The sequence below is a fragment of the Mandrillus leucophaeus genome, unplaced genomic scaffold, assembly GCF_000951045.1.
Source record: "Mandrillus leucophaeus isolate KB7577 unplaced genomic scaffold, Mleu.le_1.0 Scaffold683, whole genome shotgun sequence".
In the NCBI taxonomy this organism is placed as follows: domain Eukaryota; kingdom Metazoa; phylum Chordata; class Mammalia; order Primates; family Cercopithecidae; genus Mandrillus; species Mandrillus leucophaeus.
Window position 1 is genome coordinate 213,945 of NW_012107397.1, and position 22,688 is coordinate 236,632.

At 38.2% G+C, this 22,688-nt stretch overlaps 1 protein-coding gene across 1 annotated transcript in view; it reads left to right on the forward strand.

Moving 5' to 3' along the window:
• DSE (dermatan sulfate epimerase) overlaps positions 1-22,688 on the forward strand; it is a 70,910-nt gene that overhangs the window by 29,908 nt on the left and 18,314 nt on the right. Inside the window, exon 3 of the mRNA XM_012002319.1 lies at positions 1,871-2,339. Coding sequence (XP_011857709.1) covers positions 1,871-2,339 — 469 coding nt within the window. The remainder of the gene's footprint in view (positions 1-1,870; positions 2,340-22,688) is intronic.

A 22,688-nucleotide genomic window follows, 5' to 3' on the forward strand; every position in this document is an offset into this window, starting at 1 on the left:
CATCAACCTCCAGTGTAGCTGGGATTACAGGCACCCCCCACCCACGCCCGGCTAATTTTTGTATTTTTAGTAGAGACGGGGTTTCGCCATGTTGGCCAGGATGGTCTTCAACTCCTGACCTCAAGTGATCTGCCCGCCTCCGCCTCCCAAAGTCCTGGGATTACAGACATGAGCCACCGTGCCTGTCCGGTATATTGTTCTCTAAATGGAGCAAGGAATAAGCCCCTGGGGGGAACTGAGTATTACCTCAGACCCAGCCATTTCTCTGTGCTGCCAGAGACCACACCCCTCCTCAGGCATAACCACAGAGGACTATTTCTTTTGGCTGGATCTCTGACCTTGAAGGATCCAGCCTGCCAGCCGCCTTGAGACTTTGGGTGCTAGACATAATACTGGCAGAGTCCAAGAGTTATTTCTATTTCATATGTTTTATTTAGTATGGCTATATTAATTTTTTACTCATCAGAAGTTCTGCTCTTGAAATAAATGTAAAACGTTTTACAAAACCACTGCCATTGAGTTTCACATATATGTAGAAATATGAAAAACTCCAGAATAAGGTAGCACCCTCAAATGATGCCTCATTGCCTTTTTCATGGAAACACACACAGCAAGTTGAAAATGTAGATTGATCTTCCGTATCTGTTAAATTACTAGTTTTTCTCCTTCTGAATATGATGAGGCAGTTTTTCCTTGGAAAAACAGTTTGTGTTCAGCTTGGGAGGTTGATTTTCCACCATCAGTTTCTCCCTTTAATAATTGAAAACCACTGTTCATTATTTACATAAAACTGTCTTTTTCTGGTCTGCTTTCTATAACCTTTCCCCTCTTAAGAATTTTAAGAATTCCCTGACTCTCCTCTGGGGGATTTTCTGCCTGCTTTATCCCAGATGTGGGACATTGACTAGGCTGAGGTTTTGGGGATTTTTTTTTTTTTTTTTTAGTGTTTCTACATTTGAAAGACGTTCTTTTAACCAGTGCACAAATCTGCCACTGAAAAAAGGGGCTTTGAAGAAAAATCAAGTAGTTAAGAAAATATGTGAACTTTGTTTACATTTCTCACTTATTGAATGACACCAAAATCCCATATGCCAAATGAAAAAGTAGACAGTAGTTTCAGATAATAAGGAGAAAATGCACCCATGTTATTTCAGCCTTTTAATTCTGGGATTTTATTCTCTGAATGAAGGCATGTCAGTTGCTGGTCCCAGTGGCGCTGTGTTTGGTCTTTAATACGTGCTTGCTGATGTCAGCTGAGGAAATACAGGGGCTTGGTAGATGGTTACATGGCCTTTGTCTTCTCTCTTTCTACCTTCTGCTCACATAAAGAGGATATTTAACCTTATTCATAGTATTTTGTCTGCTTACAGTTTTACAGATGTATTGATCCTAATCCCTGGTTCAGAAATGTTAGGAAAAGGAGATAAGTTACAGTGAAAGAGGCTGTAGTAAGAAATACAGGATTTTCTGGTTTTTTGTAACGTCTACTCAGATTCCCAGATGATTGTTCATTACCAGCTTTTGGTTATTGTGGTTTAAAAAAAAATACAGTCTAATTTGTTTTCATGATACTATGTGAGAAGAATACCAAGAATAATTTTTTCCTTACTTGAACAAATATTATACATTTTCCCTAAGTCCAAAATTCTGTTTTCCATAATGAACACAATTCTGAGGTAGTATGTTTAACTCGATAAAATCAGAACTTGTTTTAGTTATTTTCTTCCTAATTACATTTTTTTGCTGTATTTTTAAAAATCTGAATTCATAAGCTTTATTTTCAAATATGGTTTCTACCTCTCATATGTTTCCACACCTGTGCCATGTTCCCTTGGCTGACAGACGCTTTTTTCCTTTTTATCTCGTGTAGGATCTTTCGAAGATGGTTTGGCTGCCTTGGAGATTTGGAGATCTGATGCCACGATGAGGACTCACACACGGGGGGCTCCCAGTGTGTTTTTCATATATTTGCTTCGCTTTGTGTCAGCCTACATCACCGACGAGAACCCAGAAGTCATGATTCCCTTCACCAATGCCAACTATGACAGCCATCCCATGCTGTACTTCTCCAGGGCAGAAGTGGCGGAGCTGCAGCGCAGGGCTGCCAGCTCGCACGAGCACATTGCAGCCCGCCTCACGGAGGCTGTGCACACAATGCTGTCCAGCCCCTTGGAATACCTCCCTCCCTGGGATCCCAAGGACTACAGTGCCCGCTGGAATGAAATTTATGGAAACAACTTAGGTGCCTTGGCAATGTTTTGTGTGCTGTATCCTGAGAACATTGAAGCCCGAGACATGGCCAAAGACTACATGGAGAGGATGGCAGCGCAGCCTAGTTGGTAGATTTTTGTCTTTTTCTTCTTACTGTAGTAACTCTGCATTAGAAAGAAACAAATCCATATGAAATCTCAGAGGCCAGATCTTCATATACCTCTTTGTGTATGTGTGTGGAGGAAGGTGTTATTTGTGTTGCCAGTCTTATGAATGGCCCTTAGTTTCAAAAGATGTAGTAACTTCCATGTTTAAAGTTAGAGGGAAAATATTTAGATGCAGCCTAATCTAAAGAAAAACTAATTTGCGGAATTGATTAAAGAGTATCATTTTGATTGTTGAGAATTCTTTCCTCCATATTCAACATGCATATATTACTATCATCTGGTGTTAGGTTTGATTGACCCCAAGTGGTTAAAACTTTTTTCAGCAAGACATTTCTAGTAATTAAGACCTACTTGCATTTTATGATCGTAAGGAACTAAAGGTGAATGGGGTGGGACTGACTGGCAATTTATAAACACATCCCCTCCAATAACCAGCAGATTTCTGAGACCTGTAGGAAAACCAACATTATTGTGTAATTGTGTGAGGAATTCTAATTACATAATAATTTAGTTTCAGAAGTTTTAAGATTTGAGAACAAATTCCTGTCTTTTTGATTAGCTTAATTTTATTTTATTAATTTATAATTAATGCTTCATATGCTTCCAAACAGATATGTGATGAGTTGATTAAACAAGGGATTCTACAGATGTTTTTACTCATGCAGTTTTTAATTATATATTTATGGTTCAGTTGCAATAAAAGAATTTATAGATTGTATGAAATATGCTTTTAAAAATTATGTAAGCTGCCTCTTGTCATAGGACTAGAGAGAGCTCATTTTAAATGCTTAGAAAAATCTGTGAATGCACCTAATACTTTGATGAATTACATCTTAACATATCACAAGGGTGAAGGATGGTGGTTTGCAAGCTTTCCGATAAATTTCTGGAATTTTGTAATGAAAAGTATTAGGCAAGAGTTGGCATTAGATCCATATCGGAGCTGATATTTTGGGCCTGTTGCTAAGTATATGTAGTCATTTTGAAGTTTACAATATTGTAGGTTGAAAAGAATTTTTTATTTGATTTATTTCAAAGCTTAGCCACGTATGTAGTTGTTTCTGACTTTGACTGATGTTAACTGATCTTATTCTATTCTTGACGCCAAGAAAGAAAAGATGTATGAAAACTTTTCTGATATTTGAATTACCAGATTACATTATCAAATGCTACAGTAACCCACTAATTGATTTGTTCAATTACTTAGTTTAAAATGGCAACCATATTGACATTATTTAGAAAGAAACCTTTGTCATCTAGAAGGGTACTTTCTCTTTAAAGTCCTTTTTGTTTTAGATAAGTGGATTTTGGCAAATTAAGAAATCGATGTAAATATTCCAGAGATAGTACCTATAGAGAACCATGTATTTAATCTCACAAGAAAGTAATGGATGGTGAAATACCATTTTTGATGGAGATTGTTTAGCACAATATAGTAACATTATGAGAATTGTACAAGACTAGTATAATTTTCTCATTATAATGTAAAATATTCAGGTATATAAATACCAATGAATGAATGCTGCCATTAGGATGAGACTCCTTCTATGATAAGAGAAATAAATAACTTAAAAGAAATATAATTTTTACATAATTTCCACAAGTGCAGATTTATTGATCCCTGGAGGTGTATAGAAATTTACTAGGAGTCTAGCACTTTATTCATGGCAATATTGATAGAAATAGGTATAACTCTAGGCCATTATCTAGTAAACTAAAAGCCAATTTTTGACTTAATAGAGCTGAACAGTTGACTTCTTTCTCTTGACCTTCAAGGTAAAATCTTGAGAATTTACGCTTACATCTGGTTTCTAGTTCCGAAAGTGATCTTGAATTAGAAAGTTGAGCTACTTGAGCATTTTGTTTTGGCAGGTACTATTATTAAGTTGTGTTGTGTAATGACTTCACAGACATTTTAACTTCTTAAAAACTACCACACCCAACCCTTAGACTTTTAAACTTTAATTTAGATTTGTGATTGAGCACAATTACAACACAATTATGTGTTGTAATAATTTAAAACAATGTTCAGTGATTTTATAGTTCAACTACCTCTGTTTTAATTGCTCCATTAAATCATGTCCTCACTACGTACCAAGAAGTATACAATGAGTGTTATCATTATCTTAGAATGTAGTTCACCTATATTTGATTTCAGAAAAAAACCCAAAAAACTAGCTGTTATTTACAGAAGAGATCAATAATTAATATTATGAAAGTAAAAAAAAAAAAACAAAAAAAAACTTTCTACAATAGCTTCATCAGGCTGCATGTATTTGCCATTTTCTTTGAAGAGCATTTCTACTCTTTTGAAAGTCGGTTACTAAATTATGTTCATTCACTGATTCATTTGATCAACAAACATTTATTGAGCATCTACTGTGTATCATGCACTGTGCTAAGGTGCTGGGGATTCAAAGATGAAGAAATAGCCCAGTAATTTTATAATGTTTACCTAGGGCAAAGGTTGCAAACATTGGGTTCTTAAAGCCTCAGCTAGGAGTATTTTCTCTGCTTAGAATTGAGTGTGTGGATCATTTCCACACACTAAGGAGTTTTCATTCATGACTTAGTTTTCATTCATGACTTAAACATTTGTATCCTGCTGCACTCTAGTGTGGTAGAAAAGCACCAACTCTGGAGTCACACTGCCTTTGAATCCCAGCTCCCTCACTCTTCAGCTGTGTTAATTCTCTTAATTAACTTTTCAGATTAATTTTCTTAATTTGTGTGAGCATTAGTGTCCTGATGTATAATGTGGCAGTAACAACTCTATCTACCTTATAGGGTTGCTAGGAGGATTAAGTGCAATAATCAATGTAAAGTACTTAGCACAGTTCTTGTCACATAGTAAGCCCTCGGTAAATGAGAATAATGACAATAATGGTAATTATTGATGCTGTTATTTTATCTACCTAGTACTTAGACCCTATTTGGTTGTAATTTGGTATATGTAGGCTCCAAGGAAATAGTATCCTTTGGGATTTTACTAATCTTAATTGCTCTCAAAACTAGAACATCTGTTTAACTCATAAAATTTTCCCCTTGGGTTTATTCCATTAAAACTTTCATTGATGCTCCCCTGGGCCCTTTTTAAAATGTATACAGGAATCTAATGTTAACACCAATGAGGAAGGTTTAGGGGAAAGTAACAATGATATGTCATTTGTCTGGTATTAAAAAGAAGTACCTATGAGATATACATGCATACAGATTTATTAATGGGGTTCATATTATTTGACTATCTAGTAAATAAAGAGGTTAAAGTTCACATCTATAGATTCACTTAAGCATCCTGAAGAAGAAAGGCTAAATGGAAAATATTCAATTGTACTCTGTCCGTCTAATATCCTACAAAGTAAAACAGGAATCTCATAGATTTATAATGATACTGGTGGTTGAAAAATAACAGCATGCATTTTTATTGTGTGTGTCTCTGAGTATCCAGACGATTGGGCACCGCAGAATGATGAGACTAATCTATGTGCTATATCTGCTTTTTCAGAGGTGCTTGCATCCTCTCTCAGAAGCCCTCCCCTGTTTCTCTCCCTTTTGCTAGGGAACATACATTCTTCATTACAGTAAAAGTAACAGAGTAATTTAAGCTTGTGCTGAACTTAGTTTTAAAAATAAAATATAGGCCGGGCGTGGTAGCTCAAGCCTGTCATCCCAGCACTTTGGGAGGCCGAGACGGGCAGATCACGAGGTCAGGAGATCGAGACCATGCTGGCTAACACGGTGAAACCCCGTCTCTACTAAAAAATACAAAAAATTAGCCGGGCGAGGTGGCGGGCGCCTGTAGTCCCAGCTACTCGGGAGGCTGAGGCAGGAGAATGGCGTGAACCCAGGAGGCGGAGCTTGCAGTGAGCTGAGATCCGGCCACTGCACTCCAGCCTGGGCGACAGAACGAGACTCCGTCTCAAAAAAAAATAAAAAAAAAATTAAAAAAAAAAATATAAAAATACATTGTTTTAATCCAATATATAATGGCAAAATATTATTAATTTAAAAATTACAATGCCAAAGATATCACCAATAATGTCTTTGTTTTTACCCTTTTAATTAAGTCTTTTTCCCTCTATAAATCTTGCCTTCCAAATGAAAGCTAGAATTTAAGTTGCAGTTGGCTCTGTGTTATTTAAAAGCTTTATTAGAACTTAACATGCACTACTTTTAGAAAGCTTTAATGAACTAAGATCATAAATCTAGGGCTGGAAACAATGGAAATATTTTCTCATACTTAAAGTGAGTTCACTATTTTTGAAATAGTATCACCTCGATATAAAACGTACAAGTTCTGTATATGCCAATTGGCATGGGGGCTATCCTCATTATTAATGGTTGCTTTCTGCATTCAATCCTTAGATAGTTGAAAAAAAAAACCAGCAGAATTTTAAATAACTGAAAATCATCCATCAGTTTTTCTTTTCTCAAGAGCCTAAATGATAAGGTAGGAAAATAATGAAAACAGTGCTTAGTAGAGATTTAAAATGGATTTTTAAAAAATCAGTTTTCAGGATTTTGGGGCGTCAGCACATATTATTCTACTTTTCTAAAATTCTCATAACTTATTTCTACTATAACTTTTCCCCTAGAAGGTTAAGGAAGCATAAAATACTATGCTTCAAATTAGAAGTAGCTGAGAGAGAAAAGAGGAGGGAAAGACTGGAGACATTGACTAGACAAGGAATGCGACAATTGCTAAAAGGCATCTGAAACGCACCATGAGTGGGCCACAAGTGGACACTGAGAGGTTTTATTTGTTTGTTGGTTGGTTGGTTTTAGCAGCAAAGAAAGTAGGCTTAGTCAGTTTTGAAGTTTACAGTGACCATGGGATCAGTTACTCTGTAGAGCTGACTACTCTTGGCCCAAGGATCAGAAGGAAGTTTCCCATAGGGCGTTTATGAAGAACCCTCGCAGCCTTCTCATCCTTGCAGTGCATGTATGATGAATTGCACAGTGTTATTTCTTTACACCAGACTGACCTGAGAGTGGGACCATGCCTCTTTTGCTCATGTGTGTATCCCTAGATAGAGGATCTCCAAAGCAAAGTTTACTAAAACCTTGATCAGGGAGGGAGTGGGGGTGGTGAAAAGGATGGATATATGGGTTAGCCCAGGCCACTTTTTTCCTAATCTAGCTTAATCCTTTGGTAGATTTTGCATGTGCAGAAAAATGAAATGGCTGCATGTCCACCAGGCAGCATCCGTATACATTGTCTTAGCTAAGCTCTTGGTAGATGGGTTGCTATGAGCTTAAGATTACACTCCTCAGCAAATTCTTAGTGATTTTCCAGAGCTAAAAACAAAACAAACAAAATGTACTCAAATAATTATTGGAAAACACTACAGATCCTGAATCACTTAAGAAAGGTGCAGTTAAGTTTACCATATTTCACTTAATAATATGGGAAGATGAATGAATGCATTTAAAAGAGATTTAGGATAGGATTGTAACTGAGAGCACTTACTGTTCAAGCCCTGGTTGATAACATAGAATTATCCAGCATCCATTTCCAAGCAGCAGGCTTTTTGCCACTCCTTGTCTTAATTTGTAAACCCTGAGGAACAGATCTGCCCCAGTGGCCTTTGGATCTGTCCTTGCATCTTGGCTCTGCCATTGTGATAGCCACCTGTCCTTTGACAGGTTCCTTACACTCTGTAAACTTGGTTCTTCATCTGTAAAATATGGATTATTCCTCCCACACAAGGTCATCCCAAGGATTGAATGAAGTAATGCATATAAAGCTCATAGCATTATGTGCCTGGCACATAGTTTTACTAAAAAGTTTGTTATTATTACACAGAAATAGGTACGAATATATAACTTTATTCTTGCTAAGTTTCTTGGCACACAGTACTCCATTTTACCTATGTTGTCACTCTGGAGTTGTGTTTTTGAAAAGTATTTGTTGTGACTCATTAGTTCTCTCTTTCTTTATAGTATTTTTCCTTACTTATCATCAGACAGAAAATAAATCACAGAGGAAAGAAATTACTTCACTCTTGCATTGGAGCCAGTTAGCTACAGGAAATCAGGAGAACTGGTGAGGGAAACAAAGAAAGTTGAACTTTTGGACAGAGAAGTAATTGTGTTTTTACTGAGTATTAAATTCTTGCCTGTATTGCAAACTTCTGGATGGTGTCATCTGAGGGTGCATTTGCAAAAATAAAATATAATTATAAAATATAAAGAGAGGAAAAAAGAAAAATCTCCAGCATATTGAAATTAACCAGTTTCATTGCTGTACGTATGAAAATGAGGAGTGTGCCTGCCTTGCTCAGCGTTGCCTGCTGGGCTTCAAATGCAGTTCTCTGCAGCTGTTTCTCGGGTTTTTTACTTCTCAAAATTGCAATTTAAGACTGAGAATCAAAAGCCGGGAGGATGTAGCCTGGGCCTCAACATGTGGAGCCACAGCCCTGTGAGTAAAAAGATCAGGTTTTCTTCTCATGACCTTACAGTGAGGAAGGCTGGCCGGCTTAGCCCAGAACGCACCTGGAACCCATTAAAGTGGACTCATGGAGACAAATGCTGGGCTGTCAGAAAACCCAGCCCCTAATTCCCCTGGCTTTTTCTCATTCATGTTTTTTCCTTTCTCTTACCCTTCCCCCTCACTCTTTCTGCCTGTCTTTTTCTCTGTTCTTTTCATTCTGTGACGTAAGGGAAGCTATTCCCTTTTATCCTGCTGCAGAGACTTAAAAATATTATAGAAGGGTAAAATAACTTATGAGGCTTTTTACAACGATCAGATTCTTTAAAATTTACAGAAACACACAGCCATTGGGAATTCACTTCTTGAATGCCGTTTATTAAACAGGTTGTTGCCATCATTGTTACAAATGGATTCTTGGGCAGGAATCAAGGTCAGGTGCTCTGTGGTGGGAGGAAGCAGATGAAGAGGAGCCAAGGGAGAGGTATAGGCAGGTGTGCAGATTAGCTGAGCAGCCCGGTTAGAGTGCCATTGGACAGTTGTGTGGTGCACAGTCACACCCTAAATAGGATGTTCTGCTCACCTAAACTGTTAGCGCTTAACTAATTTAGACTCTTCCCCATCTATTTCAAATGCAGGTGAAGATAAAGTTATTCTAATAATGCTTCTCTCTAACAATAACTTTAAAAATGTTATGACAGTTATAAATCATACATGATTGAAAGGAAATCTGCAGTTAATTTTCTTTATAGGATTTGTTTATTGACTCTAAGATTCAGTATTGGTATGACCCTCAAGTCATCTCTGTGATGAGTGATTCACTTGCTCGCCTCCCTCCCACCCTTTCAGTGTCATTTGATACCTTTTTAAATGGAACATGGGCAGGCTTTCAGAGTTGTCAGAGGGAACGGTGCTCAAGGCCAGAGGAGTTCTCATCCCTCTTTAATTGGGGCGTAAATCAGTGTCCCTCACCCCATATGAACAAAGGCGACATGAATATATTAAGTTCCATGTAGTCTTTACAATCTGGTCTTAAATTTTTCTAATATAAAAATCTGGCAAGCATGATGTTTGAATTTTGTGCATGTCTTGCCTCATATCATAAGGGAAAATGTTAGTTGGCAAGCGCCGCATATATGTCTATATTCTTCATTGATACTTCATAATCACTTTTTAAAAGTTGGCTTTATCTTTTGGATAAAATATTCATGCCTAACACCACTTAAGATGTAGGGTCTTGCTGACATTAACTTCTTGCTAATGCTCTATAGGTATATAGTAACTTGAGAGTAATAATGACACATGTACGCTCATGCAGCCCTTTATAAAGCCGGGTAGTTCCTTTTACCTTAGGTATCTTAAGAATGGCTTTTTTACTGCTTCGTCTCCTGCCATGTCCATTAAGGGAACACATTTCAGCCACGCTTACCACAGTGTCTCTCATCCATCTTTCCTTTTCCTTTCCAGTGTTAACATGCTAGTTCTGGAGGAGATACCATAGTCGGGGCCAGATCATTGCTTATCCCACATAAGCCTGTGGTTTAGAAAGCTTTGTGTTTAGGATGGCTTGGAAGGGATGACTCAGGAAAAAAGAAACTGGTTAGAAGCTTATAATATTAGTGTAGGAGAGAAATGAAGACCACAGTTAAAACAGTGAGAGCAGGGAGAAGAAAGCATAAATTTTAGAGACATGTAAGACTGAAAAATCTACACAGAGATTGATTAGATATAGGACACTCTTTCTCAAAGTGTGAGTCTTTCAGCATATTGGGTATCCTTAAAAAGACAGATTCCTGGGTTTTGCCCAGACTCACTGAATCGTGTCTTCTTGGAGTAGGCCACAGAACCTGTATTTTTAACAAGTCCCCCAAATGATTCTTAGATGTACTAAAACTTAAATTGTAAGGGAGAGGGAGGCATAATGATTGCCCTGGGTGACGGGTTGCATCTTGATACCCAAATGAGATGGAGAATATGGGGAGGAGAGAGTGGTTTGTGGGAGGGAAAAGATGGTTCACTTTTTTACATATCTTTTTGTGTCACTCTATTTCTTCTGTCTACTTTATTTGTCTCACTTTATTGATATTGCCAACTGTGTGGACAAATGACTTTCAAAGTTCTCTGTCCCTGTTACATTGCAAGGGCTCATAGATACCCTTAGCAGATATCTTGGTGTACAGTTATTACTGTAACTTTTAGGACCTCCTGGCCATGTCTGCTCATTCTTACAAATTCACCATCTTCCACTTCTGCTTGTTCTGTGGCTTCTGCACTGCTGCTACTATGCTCGTTATTTACCCATAGTCATTTTTCTCTTCCCTCCCCTTGCTCTGTTCTTCACTCTTGCTACTCTATGAATGCATTTTGCTGTTGGTGATTCTGTCATTTTTGAATGTAAGCGAGCTCTTCAGGAAAAAGTACCTTTGATAAACAAAAAAGATTAGTCTATTGTTACCCATCCAGAGCTTAGAGATTTTTTACTTTTTTTCTAGAATTTTATGATTTTTATTATTTTAAAGCTATTAACTGATAGGTATTTATGTGTGGTCTTCCCAGCGGTCCAGTGGACCATGTGGCACTGGTATTTTCAACTCTGCCTTGAGTTTGGGCAGTAATGAGTTTACAGACCAGCCCTGAGCTGGCCTTTCTGCCTACAAGTATGCCAGACTCATTTATACCTTGTCTTCCACCTTTCTCTCCAACCCCATCCAGACAGTATGATCCACCTTAACTTCTTCCACCATTACATGTTCTCTAGCCCCTCATCCATCTCAATTCCTATAGTTACTTTTTATTTAATTCACTGGTGTGCAGTCATAACTGGGTTGCCTGGTTTTCTGACCAGGAGTGTACATCTTCTAGATTCAGCTCCAAAGAAACTTCTTTCTAGAAACCTTCCAGACTGCATGTTCTATACCTGCCCTCCAGTGTGATTCATATGTTCCGAGGAACCCATGCAAAACTGTTATAGGTTGTTTTGCCTGCACTGCAATTCTTGGTTTGTTAGTCTTCCTTACTGGCACGTGAGCTTAGTGAGGGTAGCCCCAGCATTTTTGGTGGTTCTAGGAGCCACATATAGTATACCTGCCACAAAGACACTAATTAATTATCTTGAATGAATGGATGGATGAATGAATGAATGATCTGTCTTATTTTTATTGAGAGTCTAAGCTTACTGAGAGCAGAAATCCTGGATCTGTATACAACTTTGAAATTGATTTGGTGCCCTGTGTACTGTGGCTGCTCATATTTATCTGATCTCACTTTCACTCTGAAGACCCGCCTGTCATCAGTCGTTTGTCTGTCAGCCTGTAATCACAGAGACACTTTACCTTTGACCTACTTGCAGGCCAGTAGGAAGAATGTCAGGATTTGACATCTTGGTGCATAGCTCAGCAGAGAATCTCAGATTACCTGGTCTTTGAAGTATTCCTCCTGCACCTGGCCTTCTCTCCTCCCTGATCCCTTGAATTTTGATGTTCATCTTCTTACACGCATGTAATGTCCATGGGTGCTCCTTCTCAGGTAACTACAACAGAGTTTTGTTTTTATTCACTTTAAAGCCACTTGCTTCAGTCTTTGAAATGAATGGTGGTGCTGTTAAACAAGGGGAGGCGATGGTTTGTAGAGCAAGGACTGTGGAGCCAGTCTGCCAGTGTTCCAGTCACATTTAAGAGCTGTGTGACCTTGAGAATGTTACTTGGCTTCTCTGTGGTTCACTTTCCTCATCTGTAACTTGGGGATATATATGATACATACTTCATACTATAGAGGATTGGTTAATGAAACAATACATAGCATAATGTGTTAACTATTATTGTTATCTTTATTACTTTGCTTATATTTTCTGTTCTTATAAATTGATGCCAAAGGCAATTTTCACTTATCAATAAATGTATGCACATATTCACTTTATTTAAGTTTATTGTATACTTACTCTGTTCTTGGTATTTTATTAGGCATTGGAGATACAAGGATTTCAAGACATGTTATGTATCTGTTTTGCCTAGAGTTGTTGGTCTATGGAAGATATAAATACTAGTACTGTTAGCATATTAATACTAGTAGTGGGATAAATGCTACGACTAGGAAAGTACAGTGTGTGGTGGGAAGATATAGTAGTCCTTTGCCCAACATTGGAGCATCAGGGAAGGCTTTCCTGCTGAGGCCTGAAGGATGGAGAGGAACCAGCCACGTCAAGGGGAAAAAGGAGCTGTGCTTGACTGTTCAAGCACAAGTAGCTGCGCAAAGGCCTGGAGATAAAAGAAAGCAGAGTGCTTTTGAGGAACTGAAAACTCAGTGTAGGGAGGAAACTAGCAAGTGTTGAGGCTTCGGGTAGAGAGCCAGATGCTGCCAGGCCTTGTCTACCATTTAAAGGAAATTGGACCTTTTTTTAACAAGTACTGTGAAACCACTGAAAGGTGTAACAGGGCAGTGATGTGATCAGATTTATGTATGTATGTTAATCTTTTCATTGAAAAATAAAAGTAGCATATTATATGAATAAATGTGTAGCTTAATAAAGCATTTTAAAGCAAACACCCTGGTAAATACAACACAGTTCGAGAAATAAAATTTTGCCAGTCATTCCCCAAAGCCCCTTCATGGGCCCCATCCCAGTCCCAGTTCCCTCCCTTCCCACAAAGACTACCCTGATGCCCCGATACCTACAGTCGTTGTGTCCTTGTGTTCCCTTATAGTTCATCCAAGTGTGCATCTCTCGGCATCATCATTTAATCTTGCTCATTTTTTAAAAGTCTTTTAAGGTTTTTTTAAAAATCTGCAGGCCGGGCACGGTGACTTACGCCTGTAATCCCAGCACTTTGGGAGGCAGAGGCAGGCTGATCACGAGGTCAGGAGATCGAGACCATCCTGGCTAATACGGTGAAACCCCGTCTCTACTAAAAATACAAAAAAATTAGCCAGGCGTGGCATGCACCTATAGTCCCAGCTACTGGGGAGGCTGAGGCAGGAGAATGGTGTGAACCCCGAAAGCAGAGCTTGCAGTGCGCTAAGATTGCTCTACGACAGAGCAAGACTGCATCTCAAAAAAAAAAAAAAAAAAGGAAGAAGAATCTCGTTGTGGGCGTAGATTGCCGATGTGAAACCAGAAAGTCAAGTAGGCCTTTTGTGTTTATCTAAATGAAAGCCTAGAATTGGAAATAATTGATAGGTTCCAGTGATAAATAATTAGCATTCATAAGACTTGACAATTGTATTTGAGGGCCAAAGGAGACAAAGAATTTTCTTTATGGGATGGTGGGATCTCTCAGCGGGCTTCTAACACTTGGAGCTATTGAGGAATGCTAATAAAGGTTTGGATTTGGAGATACAGAATTGAAGTGCCTTTGGGCCCAAGAGGAGATGTCCAATTTATATCTCTCAAGCTTTATTTTTAGCTGCTTCCTGTTTGCCAGTGGTACATTGTAACTTAAGAATGTATGTGTGTATGTGTGTATGTGTGTGTGTGTGTGTGTGTGTGTGTATGCGTGTGTCTCAGTCTTAAGGAAAAAAATGTATCCAATATGAAATATGCTTTCAGGTACAATATATATCCTTTCTGTTGATGATAGAAAAATGTAGAAAGAAAATCCAAAGAAGATCATATTTAGTTCAAGTTGTCCTACTACAATAAATAAATGAAGAATAGCTGGAAGAATGAGAAGTCGAGGTGCTGATACAGCACTAAAGCCACGTGGGTGTCCTCAAATCACTTTCTGGAGCTGAAGCCAAAGAAACATTGTGCAGGCTGCACTCAGGGAGGAGGGCATCAGCTTGAGTGAGCCGTGCTGCTGCTTCTCAAGCTGAAAAAGAAAAAAGGTTCCTGATGAAGTGTAGATAGCTATTAGGGCTTGTAACAACTTAGTGAGCAATTTTTAGTTCATATCTGTGATTCATTTACAGTGAATTTACTATTACAAGAAAAAAATGGGAAATAAGATAAGAATAAATAAAATATGTATGTATTGCTAATATTTTATATTAACTTCAGCATCTTCCCATTCTAAATCATAATTTCTAGAAACCACATGAAATTTACTGTTTTACTGTCTTCCAAGAGCCTGTTGATGTGAGAAATATTTTAAAGTATTACTGAATCCAGTTTGAGTCTTTTGCTCTCTGCTTTTCTACTATAACCTGTCACTTGGTCGGAGAAGTTGGGACAATATGATTACATTCAGCATTTGGGGTCAACTTTTATTTTCAGTATGGCAGTAACTCTAGATCTAAAACTGGGGAATGTGTTTAATGTCTGGGGCATATTGAAGACAGCTCACAAGTTTGGCTCATAATTTAAATTTATTTATTCTGTTTTTTGGCAACATAGGAGATAACTATACCCCAGAACAATTTTTACGATTCACAAAGAAAAGTTCTAAATTGACTTTTGTCCACTCTACTGCCCAATTACTTTTTAAAGACATATTCTTTGAAACTGTATTCCCAGGACAAAAAAATAAATATTATGGGTTCAGAGTGTTGTCACAAGCATTATTTCATTATTTCTCTTGAATGTAAATGGCTTCAAAGCCAAACAAAATTGTTTTGGAGGGCAAGAGATGTTTTTCTTGTGGTTTTTTTTTTTTTTTTTTTCCCCACACCATGACAAATTATGTTTTCCTTCCTGAATTGAGTGAGCCGGTTTAGTGTCTCCATGCCTGCTGCCTTCATAGAGCACCATTTGCCCTCTACTTTGAACATTCCGAACTTCTCTGGTCTCCTGGGTTCCTTCCTGATGATCTCACGGTGAGAATTTTGTCTTGGTCCTGGCTCCCTACCCTCTGCTGGGAAGTGCCTGGGCAGCCTGGATTTCAACATAGTTCCTCCCACTGAAGCAGCCCTCCATGCCAGCAGTATGCCTGATGGGTGGCTTATTTTGGATCACATTTACCCTCTAAGACAGTGGCTTTGAAACTTTTTCACTGTGACCTACAGTAAGAAACAACCCAATACAGACATAACTTTTTTAGTTTATTTGTTTCTAGTTTTTAATTTTATTTTTCTTTCTAATTTTATTATTTATTTTTATTTCATCTTTTAGATTTAGTGGGTACATGTGCAGTTACATAGTATGTATGTTGCGTGATGCTGCGATTTGGGGCTCAGTTGATCCTGACACTCAGGTAGTAAGCATAGTACTCAATTGGAAGTTTCTTAACGCTTGTTCCCCTCCCTCCCTCCCCCATGTAGTAGTCCCCACTCTCTTTTGTTCCTATATGTCCATGTGTACCCAATGTTTAGCTCCCACTTACTAGTGAGAACATGCGGTATTGTGGTATTTGGTTTTCTGTTTCTGCATTACTTTGCTTAGGATAATGGCCTCTAGCTCCATGTTGCTGCAAAGGATGTGATTTCATTCTTTTCTATGCCTGCCTAGTATTTCATAATGTATATGTACCACATGTTCTTTTCTTTTTTTTTTTTTTTTCTTTTTGAGACGGAGTCTCACTCTGTCGCCCAGGCTGGAGTGCAGTGGCACGATATCCACTCACTGCAAGCTCCGCCTCCCGAATTTCCGCCATTCTCCTGCCTCAGCCTCCCGAGTAGCTGGGACTACAGGCGCCCGCCACCGCGGCCGGCTAATTTTTGTATTTTTTAGTAGAGATGGGGTTTCACCGTGTTAGCCGGGGTGGTCTCGATCTCCTGACCTCGTGATCCGCCCATCTCGGCCTCCCAAAGTGCTGGGATTACAGGCGTGAGCCACCGCTCCCGGCCCCACATTTTCTTTATCCACCGTTGATGGGCACCTAGGTTGATTCTGTGTTTCTGCTGTTGTAAATAATAGTGCAGTGGACACACAAGCTGATGCACACATAACTTCAACTTTACATATATAAGTATATAAATAAATGTTTCATGAAATAGCCCTTGCATTTAAATTATGCCTTGTCCTCTATTTTCTATTTCATTCCATTAAAAATACACTGATTACAACCCATTTTATTCATTTCACAGTATATCTGTAGTTTGAAAGCCCTGCCTAACATTGTGATAAATACAAATTTTTTTCCAGAGAATCCCTTCTCAATATCCTTTCTTGGATATCTCCACTGAGGAGACCATTCCACTCTTTGAGATGGCCTCTTTATTCTATAATTCTAGTGTTTAGAATGCTTATTCTCAAAATATATTGGGAAGCATCTTTATTTCATTAAGAAACAGTACAGGCCTGTGATTAATGATTACATGTTGGGTTTCCAGGGCTGAATGGAATAAACTGTGCAGAGCATTATTTCCTACTGCACCCAGAGTAAAATCAGCCACAGTTCATTCACTGTTTTAAAAAGGCCTCTGGATTTTATGAAGCTCTGCATAATTTCAGCAAAACCTTTAAAAAGCAAATTATCAAAGAAAAATTTTGATAAAACATTAAAAGCAGGAACAGTGGGTAAATATATTAACTTTACTCTAAGAGATGGCAAAATATCATTTCACGTATGCTAGTCCTCCAGGCCTACCTCACTTTGGATTTGACATTTTCCCACCATGAGGGCAGCAAAAATTAGCAATTTGACTACAGTTTTTGCCATTGTGAAAAAGTGTCCCTCATATTTTGAAACTTCATTCCTCAAGTAATTCTTTGCCTTTTTGCGTGTCATGTTCTCAGAATGTTAGGCAAGTGCTCTTTCAAGTAAACAGGAGTAACTGAGCGTTCAAGCGGCAGCAGGAAGATGATGGGGAGGGTACGAGATGGCAGCAATGGCCAATCAGGTTTTTTAGTGTCGGTGTATTTGTTGCCAGGGCTGCTGTAACAAAATACCATAGACTAGTAGCTTAAACCAACAGAAATTTATTCTCTCTCAGTTCTGGAGGCTGGAAGTCTGAAATCAAGATATCAATAGGCTTCATTCCTTCTGGAGGCTCTCTGAAGGAAAGACTTTCCCAAGCTGCTCTCCTAGCTTCTGGTGGTTGTAGGCAATCTTTGGTGTTCTTGGCTTGCAGTTGCATCATCTCTCCCTCTCACTCTGACACAGATAAGTTATTTGCATTATAATATAGATCTGTCATATTTTATAAATATGCCATAATTTTAATGAGAGGAATATCAAGTGTTTGCATATATATGTATATATGTATATATGTGTGTGTGTGTGTGTGTGTGTGTATATATATGTATATGTGTATATATGTGTATATATGTGTGTGTGTGTGTATATATATTTTTTTTTAGACAGAGTTTAGGCACGATCTCAGCTCACCACAACCTCTACCTCCTGGGTTCAAGTGATTTTCCGGCTTCAGCCTCCCAAGTAGCTGGGATTACAGGCATGTGCCACCACACCCAGCTAATGTATTTTTAGTAGAGATGGGGTTTCTACATGTTGGTCAGGCTGGTCTCGAGCTCCTGACCTCAGGTGATGTGCCCACCTTGGCCTCCCAAAGTGCTGGGATTATAGGCGTGAGCCACCGCGCCCGGCCTGTTTGCATATTTTACAAGGCAAAAGTTATTGACAACTGAACTATATTGTATACTGTAATGACCTTTCAATGTGTGTACAACTCTGTTTTCTCTTGGATTCATAATAGCTTTTTGTTTTATTTGTTTATCTCTAATGACTAGCCAGACTCTCAGCCAGTTGTGTAAGTTTTCTATCTATTCAAACAAGACATTCTTAATAAGACATTTTTAAAAAATAATTCATCTTTTTGAAGAAGTAATGCTACAGCTTTTTGACTTGCTAGGATGCAGATTGCTTGCGGCCAGGTCCGCTCTACAGCCATCTTTGTTCTTTTTTCTCTTGTATTGGATTCCTTGTGCCATGTCTTCTTTTTGATATACATCCTAATTTAGGTGGAGATATTTTCCACTGGCTTCCAGAGAAAGCATTTATGAGAGATAAATTTTGAGACCTTGGATGTCTGTGTGTGTTTTTTCTTCCCTCATGTTTAAAGGGTAGCTTGGCTGGATATGAAATTATAGTCTGGAAATTGTCTCTCCGAGTTTTCGAGTCATCGTTTTATTGTATACTGGTGTGTAGTGTTGCTGTTGAGATGTCTGACCCCAACTCTTCCTGATGCTTTGAATGAAACCTGATATTCCACTCTGAAGCATTTAGGATCTTTTTATGTTACCAGTGTTTTGAAATTACGAGATGATGTATCTTGTTTTGAGATGAGTCTGTGTTCATCCACGTACTGTGTACTTCATGGATTCTTTGAATATGGAAACCCATGCCCTTTAGTTCTCATGACTTTCCTTGGTATATTTGGATCTCTTTTTCTTTCCTTTTTTTCTTTTTTCTTTTTTTTCCCTCTTTTTCACAAGTTTAACCTCTTGGGCCAGTCCTCTTTTTTTTTCCCCTCTCCTGTTTTCTATTTCATTTTCTTACTTTTTTTTGCATTTTCAAGGTTTCTTCAACTTTCGCCCCAGCCCTTTTATTGCACTTACCTTACTGCTATTTTGTTTTCCATTTCAAGAACTTCTTTTGTCTTGAAATTTCTTTCTACCTGCATGATTTAATTTCTCCCAAGCTGCATTAATCACTTTGTTCGTTTGGGTCTCTTTTGTCCTATTATGGGATTTCCTCAAGTCTCTGGTAGTCCTTGACTGCCTAAAAATGCATACAAAGGTTGTAACAAATTACCATGTACTCCGTGGCTTAAAACAGCACAGATTGATCTTACAGTGTTGTAAAAGTATAACACAAGGCTAAAATCAAGCTGTTAGCAGGGCTACATTTTATTCTGGAAGCTCTAGGACAGAATACTTTTCTTTGCCTTTTTCTAGCTTTTGGAGTTAACATATATTCCTTTGCTTGTGGCTCCCTGCCTTCACCTTCAAAGCTAGCAACCTTGCATCTCTTTGATTCTTCCTCCATGGGCACATCTCTCTCCGACCACGGCCAAGAAAGGTTCTTTGCTTTTAAGGACCCATATGACTACATTGGGACCACCTGGGTAATCTAGAATAATCTCCCATCCCAAGGTTTTTAATCATATCTACAAAAGTCCCTTTGCCCCAGTGGAAGGTAATGTATCCATAGATTCTTGGGGGACTAATATTTTGCCTGTCACAGGTTCTAAACAGCTAATTGGCCTCTGTGTGTGTGTGTGTGTGTGTGTGTGTGTGTGTGGAGCTTTTTGACTGCACTGTAAGGTTGATAGTTTGATTAAATCTTTTTCATTGGGAAATACTTAGTGTTCAGAATCTTTAGATTTTTATTCTTCATTATAGACTTCTTGCCCTTCGGAGTCATGTTATATTTAAAATAGATGGCATATTTTTGATGTGTCTTATAAAATTTATATTAAACTTTTATAAGGTAAATAAATGTGTCAACTACATACAGTTATTATAACTGCTCAGTTCTTGCCCAAGCCAACATTTATATATTATGTTTTCTTCTCTGACAGGGCTGGCCACTGTCCATCATCCTGGCTGTTCTTGCATGTTTATTTTTTTTTCTTAAAATCATACTGACTACTGTCAGTTGTTAACTGGCAATTGTCTGTATGGCTTCTCACATGATCACTGGATGCTTGCATAGACATTGACCGAGTGATAACATCAATAAGTTGTCCAACTGAACTTTTTGAAACATATTTTACACATATAGTTGTAAAACATGTTAGATATTTAAAATATCAAGCTCCTTTTTAAAATGGGTAAATATCATTAAATCATGCTTTTTGTGAACAATATAGGCAGACCTGACCTGGTTATTCCCTCCTATTGCCTTTCCAGGTTTTAAAATTTCTCCATTATAATAGATTCTTTCAGAATTTGTCATTAGAATTTGATATGTAAGTGTATTTTTAACTGTAGTCCTTTGAGCTCTGCCATTCTACCAAAATAGAGGTCTTGTTCCTAAATTTGAATAATTTTTACTTATATATTTCTTCCTCTCACCTCTTGTAGGTTGAATATTAGGGCAAAGCATACTTATTCAGTTAAAAGGGGTTACAATTATAAGTGTTGTTTGATTCCATTTAAATATATTATGTTTGGGTGGCATGCTTGGATATTTGGGTAATAATACTTCATGTCATCGAAGTAAATGTTGAGATAATGACATGGAAATGCCTTTTCCCATTTAACAGCACTACTCTACATTTTATTTTCATTAACTTGGTATATTCTGACACTTCGATTCTTTTTATTTACAAATCATCTAGAATACTTTTCATTTGAGTAAAATATGTTTCTTTTAGTTTCTGCTCTGGCATAATTGACTTCTCAGTATTCTGGTTGAGTGGGGCCAAGTTTACTTAAATTTTATATTTTAGAATTTAATATTTGGGATATTGAATTCGTAGCATTAAAATGAAATTAAGTGGTAATATGCTGCTATATTAAATCCAGTGATTTAATTAATACAGAAATATAGACTGTGAGAGGAAATGGTTTTTTATATTTCAGGGCTCATAAGTTATTTTCCCTGAAAATGTCTTAACATACAATGAGTTCCCATTCTGTCATACTGTTCACCCTTCTAGCAATTGTTTCCAGAAACGGAAAGTAGTTTTGTTCCCAAAGTAGATATTGAAAAAGGAAAGCTCATTGTCCATTTCTGTGTACTCTAGCCCTGGCCAGTGTCAAAGGTAAACAATACCAGACACTAAAGTGGCAAGGATAAGTTTTAATCAGTAGTAACTATTTCAATAAGGGAAAGAGTTCAGCATAAACTGAACTGAACTTCAATTTGTACAGAGGTGAATAGGTATTTTAAAGGGAGGAGGGCAAGCAGGGGCTTAGTAGAGCCAGGAAAGAGAAAAATTACAAAGGGTAGTCAATGTACATGTGATTAGGCTAACTAATCACATGTCTGCTAAGTGGCAGTTATCGAAGGTAGAATTCTATCCTCCCACAGAGACTGGGAGACAGAGACCCTATCCTCAAATGTTGACTGGAACAAACAAATTTTTTGGAAGCCTTGAGTTTCTTAGGCAGACACTTTCAACAGGGAGAGGGTCAGCTCAGGGATATAACCTTGAGCTATTAGAAAAATGTTAGTGTTTACTCTTCATAGAATGAGGTTGAGGCCTAGCCAAGAAGAAGGCACAGAGGAGCCTGGCTAGGGTTTGATCAAGAAGATAGTGTTTGTTACTACCTTAAGGGGCCCAAGGTTCTGAATATGCAAACCAGAACCACCATCCCCTGGACCAACTCTACCTTAGAGTAGTACATTAGGTGCGCAGGCTCATGAGGGAAGGAAAGAATTGCTCAGGAATTCTAGATGATTGGTGTCTCTTGTTCCTTGGGTGGGCCCTGAGCAAACACATGAGCACAGCATTGTAGTATCTTTTCTTCTACTGTGTGCCTCTTTTCTCAGATCTCATGCCTTGTTCTGTCTTGGTGTCATGAAAATGGCAACGCTTAGAACCCTGTGTTGTGTTTCAGCATATAGACCCTTCTGCCTAGCTGTTGGTAGAGCCACTGACTCTGGCATGTTCTGACTCAGTTCTTATTGCAAACTTGGTGACTTTCTTTGAAAGCACCGTTCTTCCCCCTCACTAAGAAGTAAAACCCATTCTAGATTCAGATAATTCTGGTTTCCATTCTCAGCTTCACCATTTTAACTGTGTGGCCTTGAACAAGTAATCTCCTATCCAAATTGCCTTTTCACAATCTATAAAATGGGGATGGGATACCTAATGTTGACTTGAGAAGATGAAATGACCTAATGTATGTAGAGGCTTGGGCACATAATATGTGCTTAATTAATATGAAGTACACCCTCCTCTCATTTCCCTCCCTGTGCATTTTGTTTCACAATGCCAGGGCTAACCTTTAGCCACCTGATCAAACACTTAGAATATGGATGCCAAGCCAGGCCAGAGATTAGCTGAACATTCCCCTTGGATTGCTGACTACCCACTCAGAGCCTCCTAGATCAAGTCTCTATCTTCTAGGCTTACTCTGATCCTCTTGGCAAATG